At 47.0% G+C, this 18,866-nt stretch overlaps 1 protein-coding gene across 3 annotated transcripts in view; it reads right to left on the reverse strand.

Annotated features, from left to right (window-relative positions):
• Window positions 1-2,904, reverse strand: part of ACSL6 (acyl-CoA synthetase long chain family member 6) — a 61,733-nt gene extending 58,829 nt beyond the window's left edge. For 2 of the 3 annotated variants that reach the window (XM_077768592.1, XM_077768591.1), the window contains exon 1: window positions 2,806-2,904. In XM_077768592.1, coding sequence (XP_077624718.1) covers window positions 2,806-2,854 — 49 coding nt within the window. In that variant the 5' untranslated portion in view covers window positions 2,855-2,904. Of the gene's footprint in view, window positions 1-676; window positions 759-2,805 lie in introns of all 3 variants that reach the window. The other variant, XM_077768593.1, reaches the window with a different exon arrangement.
• Between the last annotated feature and the right edge of the window lie 15,962 nt (window positions 2,905-18,866).

Consider the following 18,866-nt stretch of genomic DNA (forward strand, 5'->3'; position numbering starts at 1 on the left):
CCTATCCAGACTCCATCTTCCTCCCCCAACCTAGGCTCCCCAGGCACAAGGCTCTGAAGACCCACTCCCCCACAATTTTCCCTGCACACCTTTGCTCCCCTGATGTCCTCTACCTGCCTCTGACAAACACCCCTGTATGCTGCAGAAGCCTATTAAGATGTCACCAATGGTCGGCCATATGGTTGAGCAGAACAGACCTTGTGCAAGGGCATGGGCCTGCACCAACCTAGAGGAAGGGACACCCTTGAAGAAATTCATCCGCTAAGTGGGGTACCTCTTTCTGCTTTGCCCAATGGTATCAGATGGCCAGGCAGAAGTGCCAATCCATTGCTCCCACAGTTCTGAGTATTCATCACACAGAGACCAACCATGTTTTCTCAGGCCAGGCACTGCATGTGACTCAGGCTGGATCTATTTTATTTGTTTCCTTGTTTACTACTCAACACACAGGTGGGACCTGGGCTGCCCCAGGACTCAGTACTGGCCTCCCCAGTGCAGAATAGGAAATATGCAGCTCTTGCTCTCCTAGGCCTCAGAGCACAAGGCTGCCTTCCCCAGATAGAAAGTTCTTCCTCCAGGTGACCTCTTCTTACCCTTTACATTATCCCCTCCCTGCAGCCCCTTGTAGGCAGTCTTTGTCTCCTTCGAGCCAGAATGGGTGGTGAAAAGCACATACCTCTACTCAAGAGTGACATCACCTTGAGGGTCCTCTCCTCTTTCTAGCTGAGCCAAAGGGATCTGACAGCTGCCTAGGAACCCTGGAGATCACAAGGCCGAATGTGTTGTCAGTCTTAGTCTAGGAGTTCCCTCTCTTCCCAGGGAAAAGCTGGGGTCCAGGCAAAGTTCCAAGCAAGGTGGACACCTGATCTGGGAGTGCCCTAACATGTATATGGGATGCTTCATCCAGTGATCATTACTTTGTCGCTCACTCTTGTGGCAAGTGAGGCATCTGTGAGGAATTTCCGGTTTGCTGTTAGAAGCTTGCCCTCTTTGGAAGCAGCTGCCACCTGTACCAAGAGCTGCCTTCCCTGACCACTCCAGGGCCTCTATGCAGTCATTCAGGGAGGCATGTGACCACTTTGGGAAATGCTCCACAATGAAGCAGGACAGAAGGCCAGTTTGAGTCAATGTCTGCTGAACCCCAATTCCAGACTGTGAGGGGCTTTTTCTCAAAGGCTTCTGATTACTCCCGGCATATGTGGCCCTGTAGTCTCCAAACATCTCCCTGCAGCCACAGAAGACCAAGGTTCCAGAGGGCTGCCCTTGGACCCATGGCTCGGTGAGGCCCTACTAAAGGTGAAGCAAAGGGTCCCGGCACTAGGGAAAGATTTGGAGACCATCACCTAGGAAATGGTAGGTGTTGCTATCAGCAGCATCATCCTCATTACGATTTTGGTAACACCTGCCCCTTACCCGCGAGCCCAGCTCTAGCTCCGACCTTGCCTGCTAGATAAGCACATCAGGCCCAGAGTGGCCCTGCACGGCCTGTCCTCAGACACCAGCAGACAGAAGGAGCTTAGGGAGCTGAAGGGATTAGAGAGGCCTCACTCACTCCCCGGCTCAGGGTAAGTGTCCCTGTGGCCCAACTCAGGGCAATGGGGGAGTCAGTGATTACTCACCAACCCTCAAGTTTCAGGCCTGGTACCACCATGCACTTGGCAATGATTGATCAATTAAAATCTCACATCAAATCCCACTCTGCCAGATATTATCCACTGACACTGGGCAAGTCAATTACCTCTGAAACTCAGTTGGAAAAGGAAAGCACCCAAACTCCTAGTATTTGCTGTGAATCTTAAGTAAAACATGTAAAGTTTCAGGTAAGGATTTCAAAAACGGTCGGCTTCCCCTTCTTTGGCTCAAAAAGAACCTTATGACCTCTGAAGCTGCAGTTTGAACGTGAACATTTATAGAGTATTCACTTTGGACTCGGTCCCTTTTAAGACCAGTTTAAGGTTCAAACACTTCACATATCTTATCAGGCTTAAATCTGCACATGGGCAGTCCGATGTGGAGACCCTTCAGTGGTATTATACCCTGGAGGAACCCAACGCTCTCAGAGGGGACTGGCTGGTGCAGGCAGCAGAACTGGTGGATGAACCGGCCTGTGGTGAGACCCCAGGTGTGTGGGGGTGGGGAGGGAGTGCTGGGCAGGGATTCACAGGGGGTCCTCATTGCTTCCTAGGAGAATGTAGGGGCGAGGAGCTGACTCCTGTGAGGGGGAGGGGAAAGGCCCAGGAGCAGTGGGGACACAACCACCGGGTATAGCTGAGGAGTCAGGTAAACACCTCATTACAGAAATCTGGTTTAAGATTTCTGACGCAAGGGCGGGCAGTGAAGGGTCTTGAGGAGACCTCTGACCAGGATCAGAAGCCCCAGGTCAGTGCTGGTTATGTCATTGATGAACCAGCGGCGAAACCTCAGGGACCAACAACCTCTGCTGCTGGACACTAGGGATGGGCAAGGATGCCCTATGTCCGTCCCTTGGGGTACGAGTGTGCCCGGCCTAGTCTTCATCACCGGAGATGCTCCCATAAGGGGAGAGGGTGAGAGAACCGGAGGGAGGCTGTTGTGCCATCCTGAGAGCCGGGGCCCTCGTTTCTGAACACCCAGCTGCTTCCCAAACCCAACCCAGAGCCCGCCAGAATTTGAGGGGTGGGGAAACGACCTGGGAGGCCGGGGTGGCGAGAGAGGCTTGAAGGGACTGCTCAGGGGCCGGGACGAGGAGCTCATCTCCACCAGGAGCCAAGACTCTACAGCGCGCGGGGGAGGGAGGTCTGGGACGAGGACAGAATAGGGACTTACCCGCAAAAAGCCAGAGGGAGCCCCCGGAGACGAGGAAGAAGGTCAGCATGTCGGTCAGCGGGGCCCGGCCTGGCCCCGCACGGCCTCTTCGGCCCGCAGCCCCGCAGCCCCAGCAGTGGCCGCGNCCCCGGCTCCGCAGCGCCCCCCCCGCTCCGCGCCGCTGCGGTGTCTTGGCTGGAGGGGGAGGGCGCGGCGCGCGCTCGGCACCCGAGCCCCCCTGGCCGCCCTGCAGCCTGCCGAGTCCCGGGCGCCCCAGCGCTCAGAGCCTCTTCGGAACCGCCGAGGCCCGGGAGGGGGAGGGGCCAGCCGCAGCGTCGACGAGCCCTCTGCGCCCCAGCCCCCAACGTCAGGACCAGGCGTTCGGGGGAAACGGGCAGAAGAGGGGCGCACGGGAGACGAGCGCGGGAGCGGGAGCCGCGCCCACCCCACCGCTGCGCGACCCCTTCTCCGCGCGCCCCTCCCTGTGACTGCTGGGCAGACTCGGGTGGCAGAGGGGTTGCGGTCACCTGTTCTCGGAGACACGCGTGCCTGTGGGCCGGTTCCCGCTGACGCGGACGCCTCCCAGGACCCAAGTTTGCAGATACCGGAGGCCCGTGGGTGCCACGTTCAAAAGCCAGCGAAGAGAGAGGTGGTCTGTGTACGCTCTGGCAAACGAATTTCTAGGCCTGATTAGGGCCCAGATTCCCTGGGGACCCCAGACTTCAGATCTTCCCTTCTGGGAAGGTTGAATCTGAAGCCACCCAAGGTCACGGGAGGCTCCATGTAGTCACAGCCTGCTACATGGGGTTACAGGAGGTCACAAGAAGCCGCGTGGAATCACAGGTGTTTCTTGAGGACACAGGCAGTTATGGTTTTCACGCATATCTATCTATTTGTGGCACATGAGGTCTCAGGAAGCCCCCCATATCTACAGGGAATGGCTACACAGCCACATATGGCCACGCTGCTGGCTGAGGGGTTGGACACCTGTTTCAGTGTCTGAGATGGAAGGAAGAAGCCCAGTTGTACCTTCTTTTGAAACAATAGAGTAAATTTAGATATCCGGTGGGCCCTACACCTACATCCGGATGTCAGGGTCACCTCCTCCCAACAATCTTGCTGTTTCAAACGTGCGTGTCCCGCCAGGCCTCCAGCACCGAGGACAGCGCTCAAGCAGCCCAATCCAGACTACATGCAACCCTCTCAGGCCTGGTACTAGCTCACCCAGGGAGAAAAGGGTAGGAAACCAGAGAACAGAGATCAGGTGGCAGAGAATGGAAGAGCCAGAGGACTCTTCAGACCCACCAGAGACCACCTGCCCTATGTGCGTATGTGCTTAACAGCTTAGCAATTAGGGTGTGAGTTTGTACAGGGGCCTGTGCCTACAGTACCAGTATATGGCATATGTGTGCCCAGGCCCATCCATATACACCCTGTAGGTGCAAGGATGCAGACGTGTGCCTCTGAGACAATTCCCATATTTACAGGAGGATCTTCCATCATCCCCATAGTAGGATCTGGACTCCTGGTAGAGATGTTCCTGCTGGAACTCAAGCACGGCATGGCAGGGACTTTGATGGAATCTCTCATGCTCCAGGCTTGGAAGGCTCCTCCAAAAGGATGTCACATGGCTATCAGAATCCCCTCCTCACCAAATCCCACTGGCAGCAGATTAAGTGAAGACCTGCTGGTGCTCAGAAAGAAACTCAAGGGGAACCAGAAGGCTGGGCAACAAGAAAGTTATCTCTACAGATCAGATTAGTCTAGAGAGATTGTCAGGCAATTTCTCCATAGGGCAGGGGTCCAACAAAGAACTTCTCTGTAGAGCAGGAGGCCCAGAAGCCATGCTGCTAGCCCCAGGCCCAGGCTTTCCTTACAACACTCAGCTGCAGAAGTGCTCCAGACCCTTGCATGGCTCCTGGCAGCCTCCTCTCCAGAGTGATGTCATGGGACACATTTAGCCTGGCCTCCTGCAGGATGTCGCATCCAGTTACTCTTCCTACAGATGTCTCTGCTACTTGTGAATATTTTAATTCAAAAAGATGTGCTTGAGCTGTGACAGATTATAGCTTAACTGAGTATTTTTCAAGCACAGCTTGCCTCCCCCTACTCCTTGAGGGGTAGGGATTTGAAGACCATGGGCCTGGCTGTGGGATCATGGCCAGGTATCTTTCCTCTTTAGGCCTATTATGCCACTGGCTACAGAAACTTGTTCTTTTCTGTCTTTGGTTCCAGAGATCTGTTTCCTTCCCCCTCTGTGGGTGGACATCTATGGACCTTCGTGGGCCTCAGGATTTGTGACCCTGAGGCATCCAGATTGCATGGGTAGCAGCCATGGAACTCAGCAGGAGGGAACCCAGGGCCCAGAGATACCTAGGCCAGGCTGGAGGACCCTTGGACTTCTCTCTTAGTCATTAAGATCAGCCACAGTTAGTGGCCAACTCTCTTCACATCTATCTCCTCCCAGATCAGCACCTCTGACAGAGCAGGCAGGTGGGATCCTGATCATGTTTTCAAATCCTAGCACAGGGTCTGGTCCAGAGATGCAGAGAACATTATTTTCTTCAACAGGAGACTGAAGTCTAGCAAATAGAACATTTGCCTCAGGTCACACAGCAATTCTGGCCTCCAGACTCTCATTCATTCGTTCATCCATTTATTCATTCACTCAGCTAATTTTCACTAATATGTGTTTGTCCCCCTGCTGGGAACCAAGGAGGAAAGAAAGGCAAATAGGAAGCAGGGGTAATGAGCAGTCCAAGTGGTCAATGTGATGATACACATTTAACTTTAGCCTAACCCTGAAGGAGGAAATATTCAAGATGGAGTGCATCTCCATGGATGATGCATGCATGGATGCATCAAAGTGGAGCAGAAGACACCACCTCCAGTCCTTGCTGCAGTTCTGCCATGCTGTGCAGTGCTGGGCAAGTTTCTGTCCCTCTCTGTGTCCACTGGTACAAGGAGAGGCTAATTTAGACATTTCTGGGTATCAGGACTTAACCAACTGACTAGCCACAACTCTGCTCTGCTGCCTCTTGATCATCACAAATGGCCACCCTCTGATCTGTGAGGTGCAGTGTCCACTCTGTCTCTAGCCTGATAGTGGTCTTAAGTACCATCCAAGCGTGAGCTCAGCTACTCTGGTCTCATGTTTCCCTGAAGTGAGGACATCTGAACCATGCTTCTGTGACAGTGGTGGCCCTTCTGTTTGTTTTCTTTTCTTTTTTTTTTTTTAACTCTTCAACCTTTTTTGACACTCTCCTTTATTTTGATAGTTTCCCACATTGTAAGTACCTTCCTCTTAAGGTAGAATCTAGAAAACTCTCTTTTTCAGCCTCCTTTGTAGAAACGGGTGGGTAAGTGACTTAGACCATGCCAATGAGATATACCCTTGTTAACCTTTGATTCAAAAGCCAGCAGTAAGCAAGAGAAAGTCCTATGTGTGGGCTCCATCTTACTGGCACAGGCTGGTAGCAGAAGCAATGGATAGAGGATGGTTTGAAGAGTTGTTCTTAGAAGCTGAGACCTGACTCTTTTTCTTGAACCTTCCCCAAAATTCTGTGGGCCACCTAACATTCTTTAGTATGCTCCTTTTCTGCTTAAAATAGTCAGTATGGATTTTGTTCCTTGCAGTCAAGAACTCAAACTGACCTACTCACTGTCCCACTGCTAAAGGTCTTTCCAGCCCTTACTGCACGATGCACCCCCACTCCCATCCCTGCATACATGAGGAAATAGAAGCTCTAGCTGGTGGGCCTGCGTGAGCTGAGCCTGGATTTTGTTTCTCTGCACTCTGACAACCACAGATCCAAAGAGCTGAGCCAAGAACTTGAAACCCTATCCAGAGGCTTGGAATATATGCTGAAATAGCTGGAGAGCTGCAAACAATGTTCAGCGCATGTCTTTTATTGAAATCCCACCCCTCTCCAGATTAATAAAATTGTTCAATGTAGAAATATTAGAAAATACAGGAAAGTACAAGCTAAAGTCATTTGTAATCTCATTCCCCCGAGGATAATGACTTATGAGATTTTGTATTTTTTCTAACAATAATAATAGTAACAATAATATCAAACATTCACATAGTGCTCAGTATGTGCCAGATGTTCTTTCTTTTTCTTTTTTTAAAGATTTTATTTTTGAGTAATCTCAACGTGGGGCTCAAACTCACAACCCCGAGATCAAGAGTCTCATATTTCTACCAAAGAAGCCATCCGGGTGCCACCAGACAGGCATTATTTATAAGTATTTTACATATATGTTACAAACAGAATTATATCCTCCCCCCAATTCATATGTTGAAGCCCTAGCCTCCACTGTGACTCTATTTGGAGACAGGGTCTTTAAGGAGGTAATTAAGGTTAAACGAGGCCATAAGAGTGGAGTCCAGATACAATACGACTTATAAGAAAAGGAAGAGCCACCAGGAGGGCACACACACAGAGAAAAGACTGTGTGAGGACACAGCAAGAAGACAGCCATCCTCAAGCCAAGTAGAGAGGTCTCACCAGATACCAGTCGTGCTGACATCATGATCTTGGACTTCTGGCCTCCAGAGCTGTGAGAAAATAAATGTCTGTTATTTAAGCCACCCAGTTTGTGGTATTTTGTTATGGAATATCTAGAAGACAAATACAATATGTTAGGTCATTTAATCCTTACATTCATCCTATCTTTTCCCCATGCATAGCAGAGTTCAAAAACTATTTGTTAAATGAATGAATGATACAGTTTATTTAGTACTCTGTGCTGCTTTTTTAAACCTGACTACATAAGTATTTTCTCCATGTTATTACCTCTTTAAATTTGAAAAATGGATACATGATAATCATTCATTCATAATTCAGTTAAGAAGTCTATGTTGAGTCCCTACTATGTGCAAGGCGTTGTGTAGATACTGAGGATATAGCAGTGAACAAACAAACAAAAAGTCCCTGTCCATATGATGTGGATTTACTCTATGGAAATGCCATTGCCTAGCTGCCAGACATGCATTAATCCACTTATTTGGAAATGTGAGCCAACTAGATGAGCCAGGCAATGATGAGCTAACTAGACAGCCACAAGCAACCACATTTTTTTTTAAGTTTATTTATTTATGTATTTATTTTGAGAGAGTGAGAAAGAAAGAGAGTGAGCCGGTGAGGGGAAGAGGGAGAGGGAGAGAAAATCCCAAGCAGGCTCCATGCTATTAGCACTTAGCAACTGTGAGATCATGACCTGAACCAAAACTAGGAGTCAGGTCCTTAACTGAGGCGGGATCTAAGGCATCCCTCCACCCTCCCAGATTCTTTAATTTTGAAAAGCCTGATTAAATAAATAGAGGGCTCCTGGGATTTCCCCAGAGTCATAGAAGGACAAAGATGAAGGCCTTGGAATTTTTCCTGAATCCACAGGCCTGGAAGTTAGAGCTAATCGAGCCATTTGCACCAATTCCTGAGGAGACATCTGTGTCTCCCAGTCACACAAGGTCAGGATTTGATGGAAAATAAATCACATTTTTAAGACTTTGGAAATGAAGCAAGCAAAAAACCCTTGAAGGATATATAGGTGAATGTTCATGCTATCTGGGGGTAGGAAAAATCTTTTTAAGTACAACAAAGAAGGCAGAAACCACAAAAGGAAAACACTGGTAGATTTGGAGATCTGACTACATACAAATGTTAAATGTTTGCATCTTAAAAACCACCATTAAAAAGATTTAACAGATAGACGACTTGTAAAAATTATTTGTACCACAGGCAACAGGAAAAGGTTTTGACAGGTTACCCAAATCAAGAAGAAAAAGACAAAAATAGCAAAGGACATGGACAGGGAATTGAAAGAAGACCAATTACTTGGCCCTCTCTGCATAGCTGTCCATGTAAGTGAGCTGTGAAGCTACTGCCTGAGGTCACAGCCCCGTTTTCTGTCTCCTTCCTCTAAAGACTGCTGGGGCCCCGCTCCCAGCCATGTCACGGGGGTGCTCCGATGACCAGCATTCTATAAACTCCACCTCACTCATTTGGAACACCCTTTCCTTCACTACTCCCATCTAACAAGAGTTTAGATCCTTCTTCCTGGCGACCACCTAGGCGGCTCAGCCCCCTGGGCAGACCTGCTGCCTCCAGTAAGAAAAGGAAGGTAGAGATCAGGGTAAAGTACGGGCATCTGAAGCTCTGACGTCCTGCAAACCCTTTCTGAAAGGCAGTTTGGTAAGGATGTGTCACAAATCTCAAAAAATTCTTAACCTTTGACTGCCGCCAGTGGGTTTACTTAGGAATTAACACAAAGGGGGAAAATCAGGAATTATTCGTCTGCAAAGATTGTCACTGCAATATTAGTTACAGCAGTGCCAAACTGGAAATGACCGAACGGTTTAATCACAAAGCTGAATTCATTTTTGTACATCTATAAGACAGTATATGCATTGCTGCCCATAAAAATGATGATGCAGAATGCTTCACGGTGCCACAGAGAGATGCTCATGGCACGTGGCCAATCAAAAACTGCAGCTTACCAAGCGGTATATTCAGCACAGTTACAATTATGTTTAAAACGTTTATATATTCATGGGAAAAATGGAAGAAAGATTAGTAGTTGTCACTGAGTGGGGGTATTATAAGGTTTTTTCTCTTCTTTGAATTCATCTGTATTTTTCCAAATTTTCTACAATGAATAGACAGTTTTCTAACAAGGAAAAATCTGATATAAGAAGCCATTTTCAAAGCCCTCTCTCAGTTCAGAAAGGGATCTGGTATTGGAGAGGGAAAGGCAGGCCACGGGAAGATCGTTAGAGAAATCAGAATGATGTTCCCTCAAGGGCAGTGTGGTTGTGAGTAGAGGGTCAGTGCTACCAGACTCCACACCTCCTGACCCTGGGGGCTCTCAGCATCTGCCCCAGGTACCCTTGGCTCTGGCAGCCATTATATGTCCACATTGAGGGGTGCTTGGGTGGCTCCATCGGTTAAGTGTCGGACTTCAGCTCAGGTCATGATCTCACAGTTCACAAGTTCGAACCCTGCATCAGGCTCTCTGCCACCAGTGCGGAACCTTCTTCAGATCCTCTGTCTCCTTCTCTCTACCCCTCCCCTGCTTGTACTCTCTCTATCTCAAAAATAAACAAACATAAAAAAAAAGAAGTCCACATTGAGCTGGAGCTGGGGAGGGAGATCATGGTTGGAGGACCTTCAGAGTGGCTCATGTCAGCCCAGTAGGATGTGACAGAGGGAGGGAAGGGGTACAAAGGCAGTGGAAGGAGGAGCTCTTGAGGAGGGGACAGGTGCCAGGGAAATCCAAGAAACGAATTTCTAGAAGAGGATGGTGCATTCCCTGGAGGCAGGCAAGATACTTCCCAACTCAGAGCTCCTTATAGGGAACCAAAAAAATCAATGCCTAAGTCATTGACCACATGAGCTCAGACCCAAGGAAAACAGAAACAGTGCTGGGGGGCGGGAGGCATTCTTAGGGCCAGGAGGAAACGAGGAACACAACACAAAGCACTTCAAAGGTGGGGGGAACACCATTGGATAGAAATCTGCTAGAGGGCACCAGAAAGGAGCCAACGGACCTGCCAAAAGAAACAGCCCCAAGCGCCAGTGGCTGATCACCCAGAAAGGCCAGCTGGGTGGGGGGGGGGGGGGGGGNCTGAGCCAACTGTCCTCTGCTCCCTAATCCTACAGAGGCCCAGGGAGACACAGGGGCTTGCTTATGTTCACACAGAAAATTAAGATGAAGACCAAACCAAACCTTGGGGATTCTAACTCTCAACCTAATGTACCATCCATTACCCCCCAGGGAGAAGATTTTTTTAAATTTGATAACATAAGTCATCTCTGTATCATATAAATTATTTGAAATTATATAAAAACATTATGTGTTATGCAAGGCAATTTATGAGGTAAATATAGTCAGAATTGCAAGAGTCAATTTTCTTTTTTTTTTTCTTTAAATGTTTTATTTATTTCCGAGATAGAGAGAGACAGCGTGAGCAGGGGAGGGTCAGAGAGAGAGGGAGTCACAGACTGAAGCAGGCTCCAGGCTCTGAGCTGGCAGTCAGCGCAGAGCCCGACGCGGGGCTCGAACTCACGAACCGCGAGATCATGACCTAAGCGAAAGTCGGACGCTTAACCGACTAAGCCACCCAGGCGCCCCATCAAGACTCAATTTTCAAACAACTGTATTAACATCGATGGGCCAACGTCAGATATAAATATAGGCACAAAAATCCTAAGTGAAATTTTAACAGACAGATTAACTATGTAAATTGAATTCTCACTAGATTAAAATGGACCCTCTCTTCAGGGTGCCAGGCTGGTGGGGAACAAACAGCCAGGGGCTGTACCTACAGCGGTGTTGAGTGTCATCCAGGTGAAATTGTGTGATGAGCTCTGGTTCTGCTCCAACTCAAATATGTAGGGTTGTCAGGGTTATCTCTGCACCAGCTTCTTTAGAAAATGTTGTTTTCGCCATGCCCTTTGGTCCATCCACAGCTTTACAGTGGGGGCTGCCACGTTCACACAATGTGACTCTGTCCCCTGGTCACTGGTAACTGGCCCAATAGTTGGATCCACAGTAGTTTGTCCCTGGGAATTTGGGATTGGAATTTTAGTCTTTACCCGCAGAGAACACACATCGGGAGAGAACGTGAAAAATGAAGCAAATATGCCCAGAACAGCAGAGATGAGAAACAGAATTCTGTCGAGTTCTCTACAGGGCCAGAGAGTGGGTAGGAAGAGTCAGTATAAAACAACCGACTAGAAGAGCGATCAGGCCCAACTATGTTGCATCTCAAAACAAGTCCCAGGTAAAAATTTCCAGTCCTGTCCATGACACAGTTGTCTTTAGTGGTCCTCAATTCTGACCGTGCCGAGCACTCTGATTTCAGTGTGCCCTACAAGCCTAGCCGCGTTCCTGTATTTGCGATGTGTGAGATACTTCCCAGTAAGCTTTGCAGTCACTTGCACCAAATACCTAATTTTGCCGGAGGATACTGAAGCTTAGAGAGCTGAAGTAAGTCACCCACAATCCCAAGGCTGCATAAGATTTGAATCCAGAGCCAACTAGCTCCCAAGTCTCTGTTCTTTTTTTTAAAGTTTATTTTTATTTATTTTGAGAGAGAGAGAGAGAGAGAAAGCAGGGGAGGGACAGAGAGGAAGAGAGAGAGAGAATCCCAAGCAGGCTCTGTGCTGTCAGCGCAGAGCCCAATGCAGGGCTCGAATTAACAGACTGTGAGATCATGACCTTAGCTGAAGGCAAGAGTGGGACGCTTAACCGACTGAGCCACCCAGCTGCCCCCACCATGCCTGTATTCTTTCCATGATACTAACTAATAGGAAAATTGGCAAGAGTCATCAGGAGGAAGCCACAACAATTCTGCACCTTTTCTCAATAAAAACTCTTTAAATTAGGAATATGGAAAAGGAGGAAAAATAGTTAATTTCTTGGGAAGAAAAAAATCTGAATGCAGGAGCCAATATGTTTTCCAGTGGGAAAAGATGGCAAGAGTAACTCCAGTAACCTGAGGAATCACAGGTGTCGATCTCATCCCCAGAACTGTGGTGTGGTTTGTGTGTGGGCAAACCCCAGATGGAAGGAAAGACAACGTCCCCTGCCTTGCAGAAATATCAGGGCCAACCATGAGCTCTTGGTGATGACACAGCAGCAGGAAATTCACATAAAATACCAGGGCATCCAGCATACTGAGCTGTATAACTCCATTAAATAATAATTCAAATGAATTCAAAATAATTTCAAACATTATTTTAACTTTGTAGAATGAAAGTTCCCAAACAAGGAGAAGATGATGGAATGTGAAACATTCAGGATAGAGCTGCTGGGCCAAGTGAGCGATGAAGAGAGGATTACACAAGGTAAATTCCCACGGACCTTGGGGTAAGGAGCTGGGTGGGCACTCAGCCACCCACACCCTTGGGGAGTCAGACTGAAACACACACTGCCACCCCCTCCATCCAGGACACCATCATTCCTTCCACTCCACATGCTGCAGTCATGCGCAGCCATCTGGCATTCAGGAGATGCTCATTGAAAGTGTGGTGTTATAGAATTTTAGAATAAAAGAGAAATCACTAGGGACACCTGGGTGGCTCAGTCAGTTGGGCATCTGACTTTGGCTCAGGTGATGATCTCATGGTCTGTGAGTTTGAGCTCCGCATCAGGCTCTGTGCTGACAGCTCAGAGCCTGGAGCCTGCTTTGGATTCTGTGTTCCCCTCTCTCTCTGCCCCTTCCCTCCTCACACTCTGTCCCTCTCTCTCAAAAATAAATAAACATTAAAAAATTTTTTACAAAGAGAGAAATTATTAAGCAGATATAAACACCAATAGATCCCTTCTGGTGGGGAACTGGAAAGAATGTTCCCCAGGGTTTGTGCCAAGGTCAGCATGGACCTTTTGGAAATAGGAACAATGGACTTAGGAAGGATTTCTGGTGAGGGGACAGTTGAAGGAAGACAGAACATTGGTCGGACAGGTCCTCCTTCCAGCTACCTCTGCTCCCTCCAGCCCACCTACCCCTCTGCCCTGGACTCTGCTCCACAACACACACACACACACACACACACACACACTCAGCCCCTCTTCTTCCTCCTTGGGCCCTACCATTCCCACCACCTGCCAGAGCATGAGGTTCAGGGCCTCTAGCCAGCCACAAGCACCCAAGACCTGCTTCTGCCAGACTTCCTGCCAGATCACCCCCAGCTTCGTCCACATGCTCTCTGCTCCACTGGGTTTGTTCTCCTCCCAGGAGACTTGTTTCCGTGGTTCCGTGGCTGTGTGTATGTTGGGGAGGTGACAGATCACGTGCCTCCTGTGTCACCCTGAACATCTATGCATCCAGAGCAGACTTGTCTTCCCAAGACAGGCACAAATGATCTCACTGGGGAAGACCATTCATATACCTCTGAGGACAGAAGTGTGTGCTGATCTGTACCTCTGCTCTGGGGTACTCGAACTTGGTTCTGCCTCCATATGTGGATGGGAGAGTGAAAGAGGAGAGAAAGTAAGCATGGTTGAAACTCCAAGAGAAGTTGGGGCGCCTGGGTGGCTTAGTCGGTTAAGCGTCCGACTTTCGCTTAGGTCATGATCTCGCGGTTCGTGGGTTCGAGCCCCGCGTCGGGCTCTGTGCTGACTGCCAGCTCAGAGCCTGGAGCCTGTTTCAGTCTGTGACTCCCTCTCTCTCTGACCCTCCCCTGCTCACGCTGTCTCTCTCTCTCCTAGAAATAAATAAAACATTAAAAAAAACATTAAAAAAATTAAAAAAAAAAAGAAACTCCAAGAGAAGTAACTAAAAACTATGATGCTAAACATAAGTGTTTATATAAGGTGGCTGAATATTTATTAAATATGAAAATAAGTATAACAAAACATACAGAAAAAATATTCACAAAAGCAACAAAGAATAGAAAATAGCTGAGAATAAAAAATAGGTGTGCAGGACTGAGCTGAAGAAAGCTTTGAAACTCTATAGAAGGACATAAAGGAAGACTTCAGTGAATAAACAGATAAACTATTTTCCTGGATTAAAATACTAAATATTACAAACGTGTCAATCCTCCCCAAAGCTGGGTTTATACTTAACTCAGTCTCAATTTTAAACTTAACAAAATAGATTTAAATTTAATTTAAAGAACAGAACTGTTCAATACTGGCCAAGAGCCCTCTTTGAAAGGAGAATAATACTGAAAATCAAAATCCCATAAAAATACCATTTTTCTTTAGTATATGAATCACACAAATATTAAGTCTGTGCTTGAGTACAGAAATCAGACCAACTGATTAGAAAGCTCATATACTAAATACAAATACTACATGAAATTTCAAAATTTTGCAGCCCGCAAATATTGGTTATACGAGAAGCTCTTAAAAATTAGAAAAAAACACACCTAGGGGGCACTGGCTGGCTTGGTCGGTTAAGCATCTGACTTTGGCTCAGGTCCTGCTCTCATGGTTCATGAGTTAGAGCCCACCATCAGGCTCTCTTCTGTCAGCATAGATCCTGCTTCTGATCTCTGTCTCCCTCTCTTTGCCTCTCTCGAAAGAAAGAAAGAAAGAAAGAAAGAAAGAAAGAAAGAAAGAAAGAAAGAAAGAAAGAAAGAAAGAAAGAAAGAAAGAAAAAGACAAAACACACCTGGAAAGAATCAGGGGCAAGTAGCTGACTAAGCAATAAAGGAAAATACAAATGTCTAGTAAAAATATAAAAAATAAGTCAATCCCACAAATAATCAAAGAAAAATTCAATAGCAAGAAGGTATGTCTTTTCTATCAATTATCAAAGTTTAAAACATGGCCATAGATTCCTCTGGAAAGAGTGTAGGACATGCATTTGAATCAGCCTTTTTTGGGTGGGAGGGCAATTTGGCAAAATGTATAGAAATTTTAGGGGCGCCTGGGTGGCTCAGGCGGTTAAGTGTCCGACTTCATCTCAGGTCATGATCTCACGGTTCGTGGGTTCGAGCCCCGTGTCTGGCTCTGTGCTGACAGCTAGCTCAGAGGCCGGACCCTGTTTCAGATACTGTATCTCCCTCTCTCTCTGACCCTCCTCTGCTCACAATGTCTCTCTCTCTCTCTCTCTCTCTCTCTCTCTCTCTCAGAAATAAATAAAACATTAAAAACATTTTTAAAAAATAGAGAAATTTTAAGTAAAGCCCATTCAATCCAGCAATTCCACTCCTAGGAATCTAACTTCTGGAAATAATGTGCAGAAATAGCTATAAGTGAATATTCAAAGATGTTCAGTATGATATTACCTACAGCAGAAAAAATCTGAGGTCATTTTTTATACTATAAAAATCTAACAATATCTAACACTAATGGGTTTGATAAATCAATTATCATATACACATAGTATAAAATATTTTGTAGCCATTAAATATAATGTCATAAGAGAATACATAATGATGCCAGGAAATGTTGGCATTGCATTAAGTGAAAACAAGTTATGAAATCCATTCTAACAACAAATATTTATTGACTGGCTATTCATGCTAGTAAACAGCAGTGAATAAAGTAGATAAAATTTCTATTCCCCATCTCGGAGAAGCTTTCATTCCCTGACACGATGTACAACCTGGACCATAAGTTATAGTCCCAATTAATAAAATGAAGATGAGGTTGGAAGGATGTCAGGAAAGACACAAACTCATGTGTCAAAAGTAAGGCATTGCTTCTGTGTTTCGGATTGAGGCTTGTTTTTGTTTTCTTTTTTGGTGCTTCTCTGAGTTTTCCAAACTTTTTCTAATGAATGTATATCACATTTGTAGCCAGAAAAAAAAAAAAAGGAGTCATCTTTTTTCAAAGAATGCAAGTGAAGTCCCTTGTAGTAGGTGGCTTTTTGAAACAGGGACTCATTGGGGTGCCTGGGTGGCTCAGTCGGTTGAGCATCGACTTTGGCTCAGGTCATGGTTCGTGGGTTTGAGCCACACATCGGGCTCTGTGCTGACAGCTAGCTCAGAGCTTGGAGCCTGTCTTCAGATTCTGTGTCTCCCTCTCTCTCTGACCCTCCCCTGCTCACGCTGTCTCTCTCTCTCTCTCAGAAATAAAAAAAAAAAAAAGTTAAGAAAAATTTTTAAAAAAAGAAAGCAACAGGGATTCATTGTAGCACACATCTTCTGGTGCTGTAGAGGATATAGGCTGGGGTGAGGTTTGGGGTGAGGGGCAGTGGGGAAGCGCCCCATCAGCAGATGTGCGTGTAGAATCCAGATAACACAGGATGAACAGTGGGAGGAGGAAAAAGTCCAGGCTAAGGAACATCTTAAAAGTCTTTCTCTAATTTCCTCCCCCACAGAATCATATTAATACTGATTACAGCATCTTTCCCATGAGTCAGTGCCCTCTCTCATCACCAGGCATGGCTGAGGCCCAGGCCTCCCCTGAGCAGCCAGAAGACAGACAGGTTGCTCACTGCCTTGACTCAATCCTTCCTAACCTGGATTTTTTTAAAAAAAATCTCTGATACCTTTTTGGAAATTAGGTTTCAGAATTGATCCCTAATTATTTGATCATTTGTTGTTCATTTTTACTCTCAAATATTGTCCCTTTGGGCCCCTTCTAGTGTCCAGGCAGCAGGTGGCTGAGATCCTTTACTATACCTGAGTTGTTAGAGGCCCCCTCACCCTACTCCCAACCATCAGTCCAGCCACGTCCAAGCCAAGTCTCTCTCTCCCACAGAGACCTGAGATCCTGGAGTCAACCACGGAGAGATCTTGCCTGTGGGAATTACAGAGATGGTCCGAGCATGCTGACCATTCTTCATGTGGCTGCTTTCACTGGTGTGGATGGAGCTCTGGGCTGGGGGCTGCTGTTTTCTCTTTGTGGCATGAGATAAGAGACAAGACAACTGAGAAGGAGGTTAACACCTCAAAATGTTATCATGACATGTGTGATGGCGTGGGTCCATCTTGTAGGGCTTCTCCCAGCCCAGGTACCACCAACACCCTCGGGCAGTCTTCAAGAGTGACCTGGACTGTGAGGACCCTGTTATAGCCCTCTCCTTCCAGCCAATCACTTCTGTGACTCCTCTTCCATCGCTCTTACCCTCACACATCTCACACAAACACAGCCTCAGGACTTTCTAGCACTTCCGACAGCTGTTGGAACTCCATTGTCCTTCATTCTTCATTTCCATTCCTGTCCAGCCCCAAGCCAACTGCTGCCCATTTCCCAGCTCCCCATCAATCACCTTTGTCAGTGCTGAGTGCACAGGACTTACCCTCTGTGCTGATGCTACAATGAATGGGCCTCAGTCCTCTCCACACTGTGTCCATCCTTGGGCCAGGCTGGGCTGCACAGAAGAGGTAGGTGTGGTATCACAGTGTGACCATGCTGCCAAATCCACGATCCACATCTTTGTTCTCCCCTTGCTTTTTTGCTCACCAGTTTTCAACTTAGCTGAGGGGATACAGTGTTCTCTTTTATCCATGACAACATATTCCCTAGGCTTTCCCTCCACCCAGCTGGCTGCTCCTTTGTATTCTCTTCTCTGTGATTCTTCAGGGGCAGTCCTACCTCCAATATTGCAGCGCCCCAGGGATGAGTCCTCAAGTCATCATTTATACTCACTTGTCTGGTGCCAACTACTACCTACATACCACTGATAACTAAATGTTGATTTCCCTGTCCAATCTCTCCCCTAAGCTTTGGACTTCTACATCCATCCTTCTCCTTGGTAACTCCCATTGGACATCTAAGTCCATCTCCAATGAGCCACCACTCTGTGGACATTAGGGCTGTTTTCCCGGCATTCATGCCTTGCCTCCTGCTTTGGTAAGCAGATCCTCCTACTCACAGCTGCATGGGTGGCCTTTAACTGGCAAAGAAAATTAGTATTACCCCATGCCCACTGGCCACAGTGATTGGTGACTTAAACCAGTCCAATAAAATTGAACAAAAGTTCAGGACTTTTGTTTAATGGTTGGGCAGTAGAAACTCTTCTAGTGGGGGTCAGGACTAAAACCAATGCCGCCATTTTGCACCACTGAGGAAAGCCAGATTGAGGACAAAGTAAGGTTTGAGGACCCACGAAGAAGCTTTGATCAAACCATGCCAATGCTGGACTTCTCAGTTGTCAGAGTCAATACATTCTTCTTGGTGTTTAGGCCATTTTTACTTTCACTTTCTACTACTCGGCAATAGAAGCATCATGATCCGTATAAGAGTAAACAGAACTCTCACATTGCCACGACTCCGTTAACCTTCTTTTCTGTGATCTTCCCCATTTCAGTTTATGGCAGTCCATTCCATTCAGCGGCTTGGCCAAAATCCTTCAACTCATCTCTGACTCCTTTCATACTCTCACTTTCCATATCCTGTCTGTCAGCAACTTCTTTTAGCATTACTTTCAGAATTCATATGGAGTCCAACCATCCATGCCTACTCTTGTCCCATTGTTGTCCACTCTGTCACAATAGCCAGACTCACTTTTGAAAATTAAAGATCATGTCATTAGCTTGGCTTAAAATCCTTCAACTAGCAATAGAATTCAGACCTAAGGCTATAAGTGATGTAGGCCTGCCTACCTTTTTGACTCATCCCCTTCCATTGCCTCCTCCCCATCTATACTGGTCTCCTCTCCCTCAGAGACTCCC

This window comes from Crocuta crocuta, unplaced genomic scaffold (assembly GCF_008692635.1).
Source record: "Crocuta crocuta isolate KB4526 unplaced genomic scaffold, BGI_CrCroc_1.0 scaffold64, whole genome shotgun sequence".
Taxonomy (NCBI): domain Eukaryota; kingdom Metazoa; phylum Chordata; class Mammalia; order Carnivora; family Hyaenidae; genus Crocuta; species Crocuta crocuta.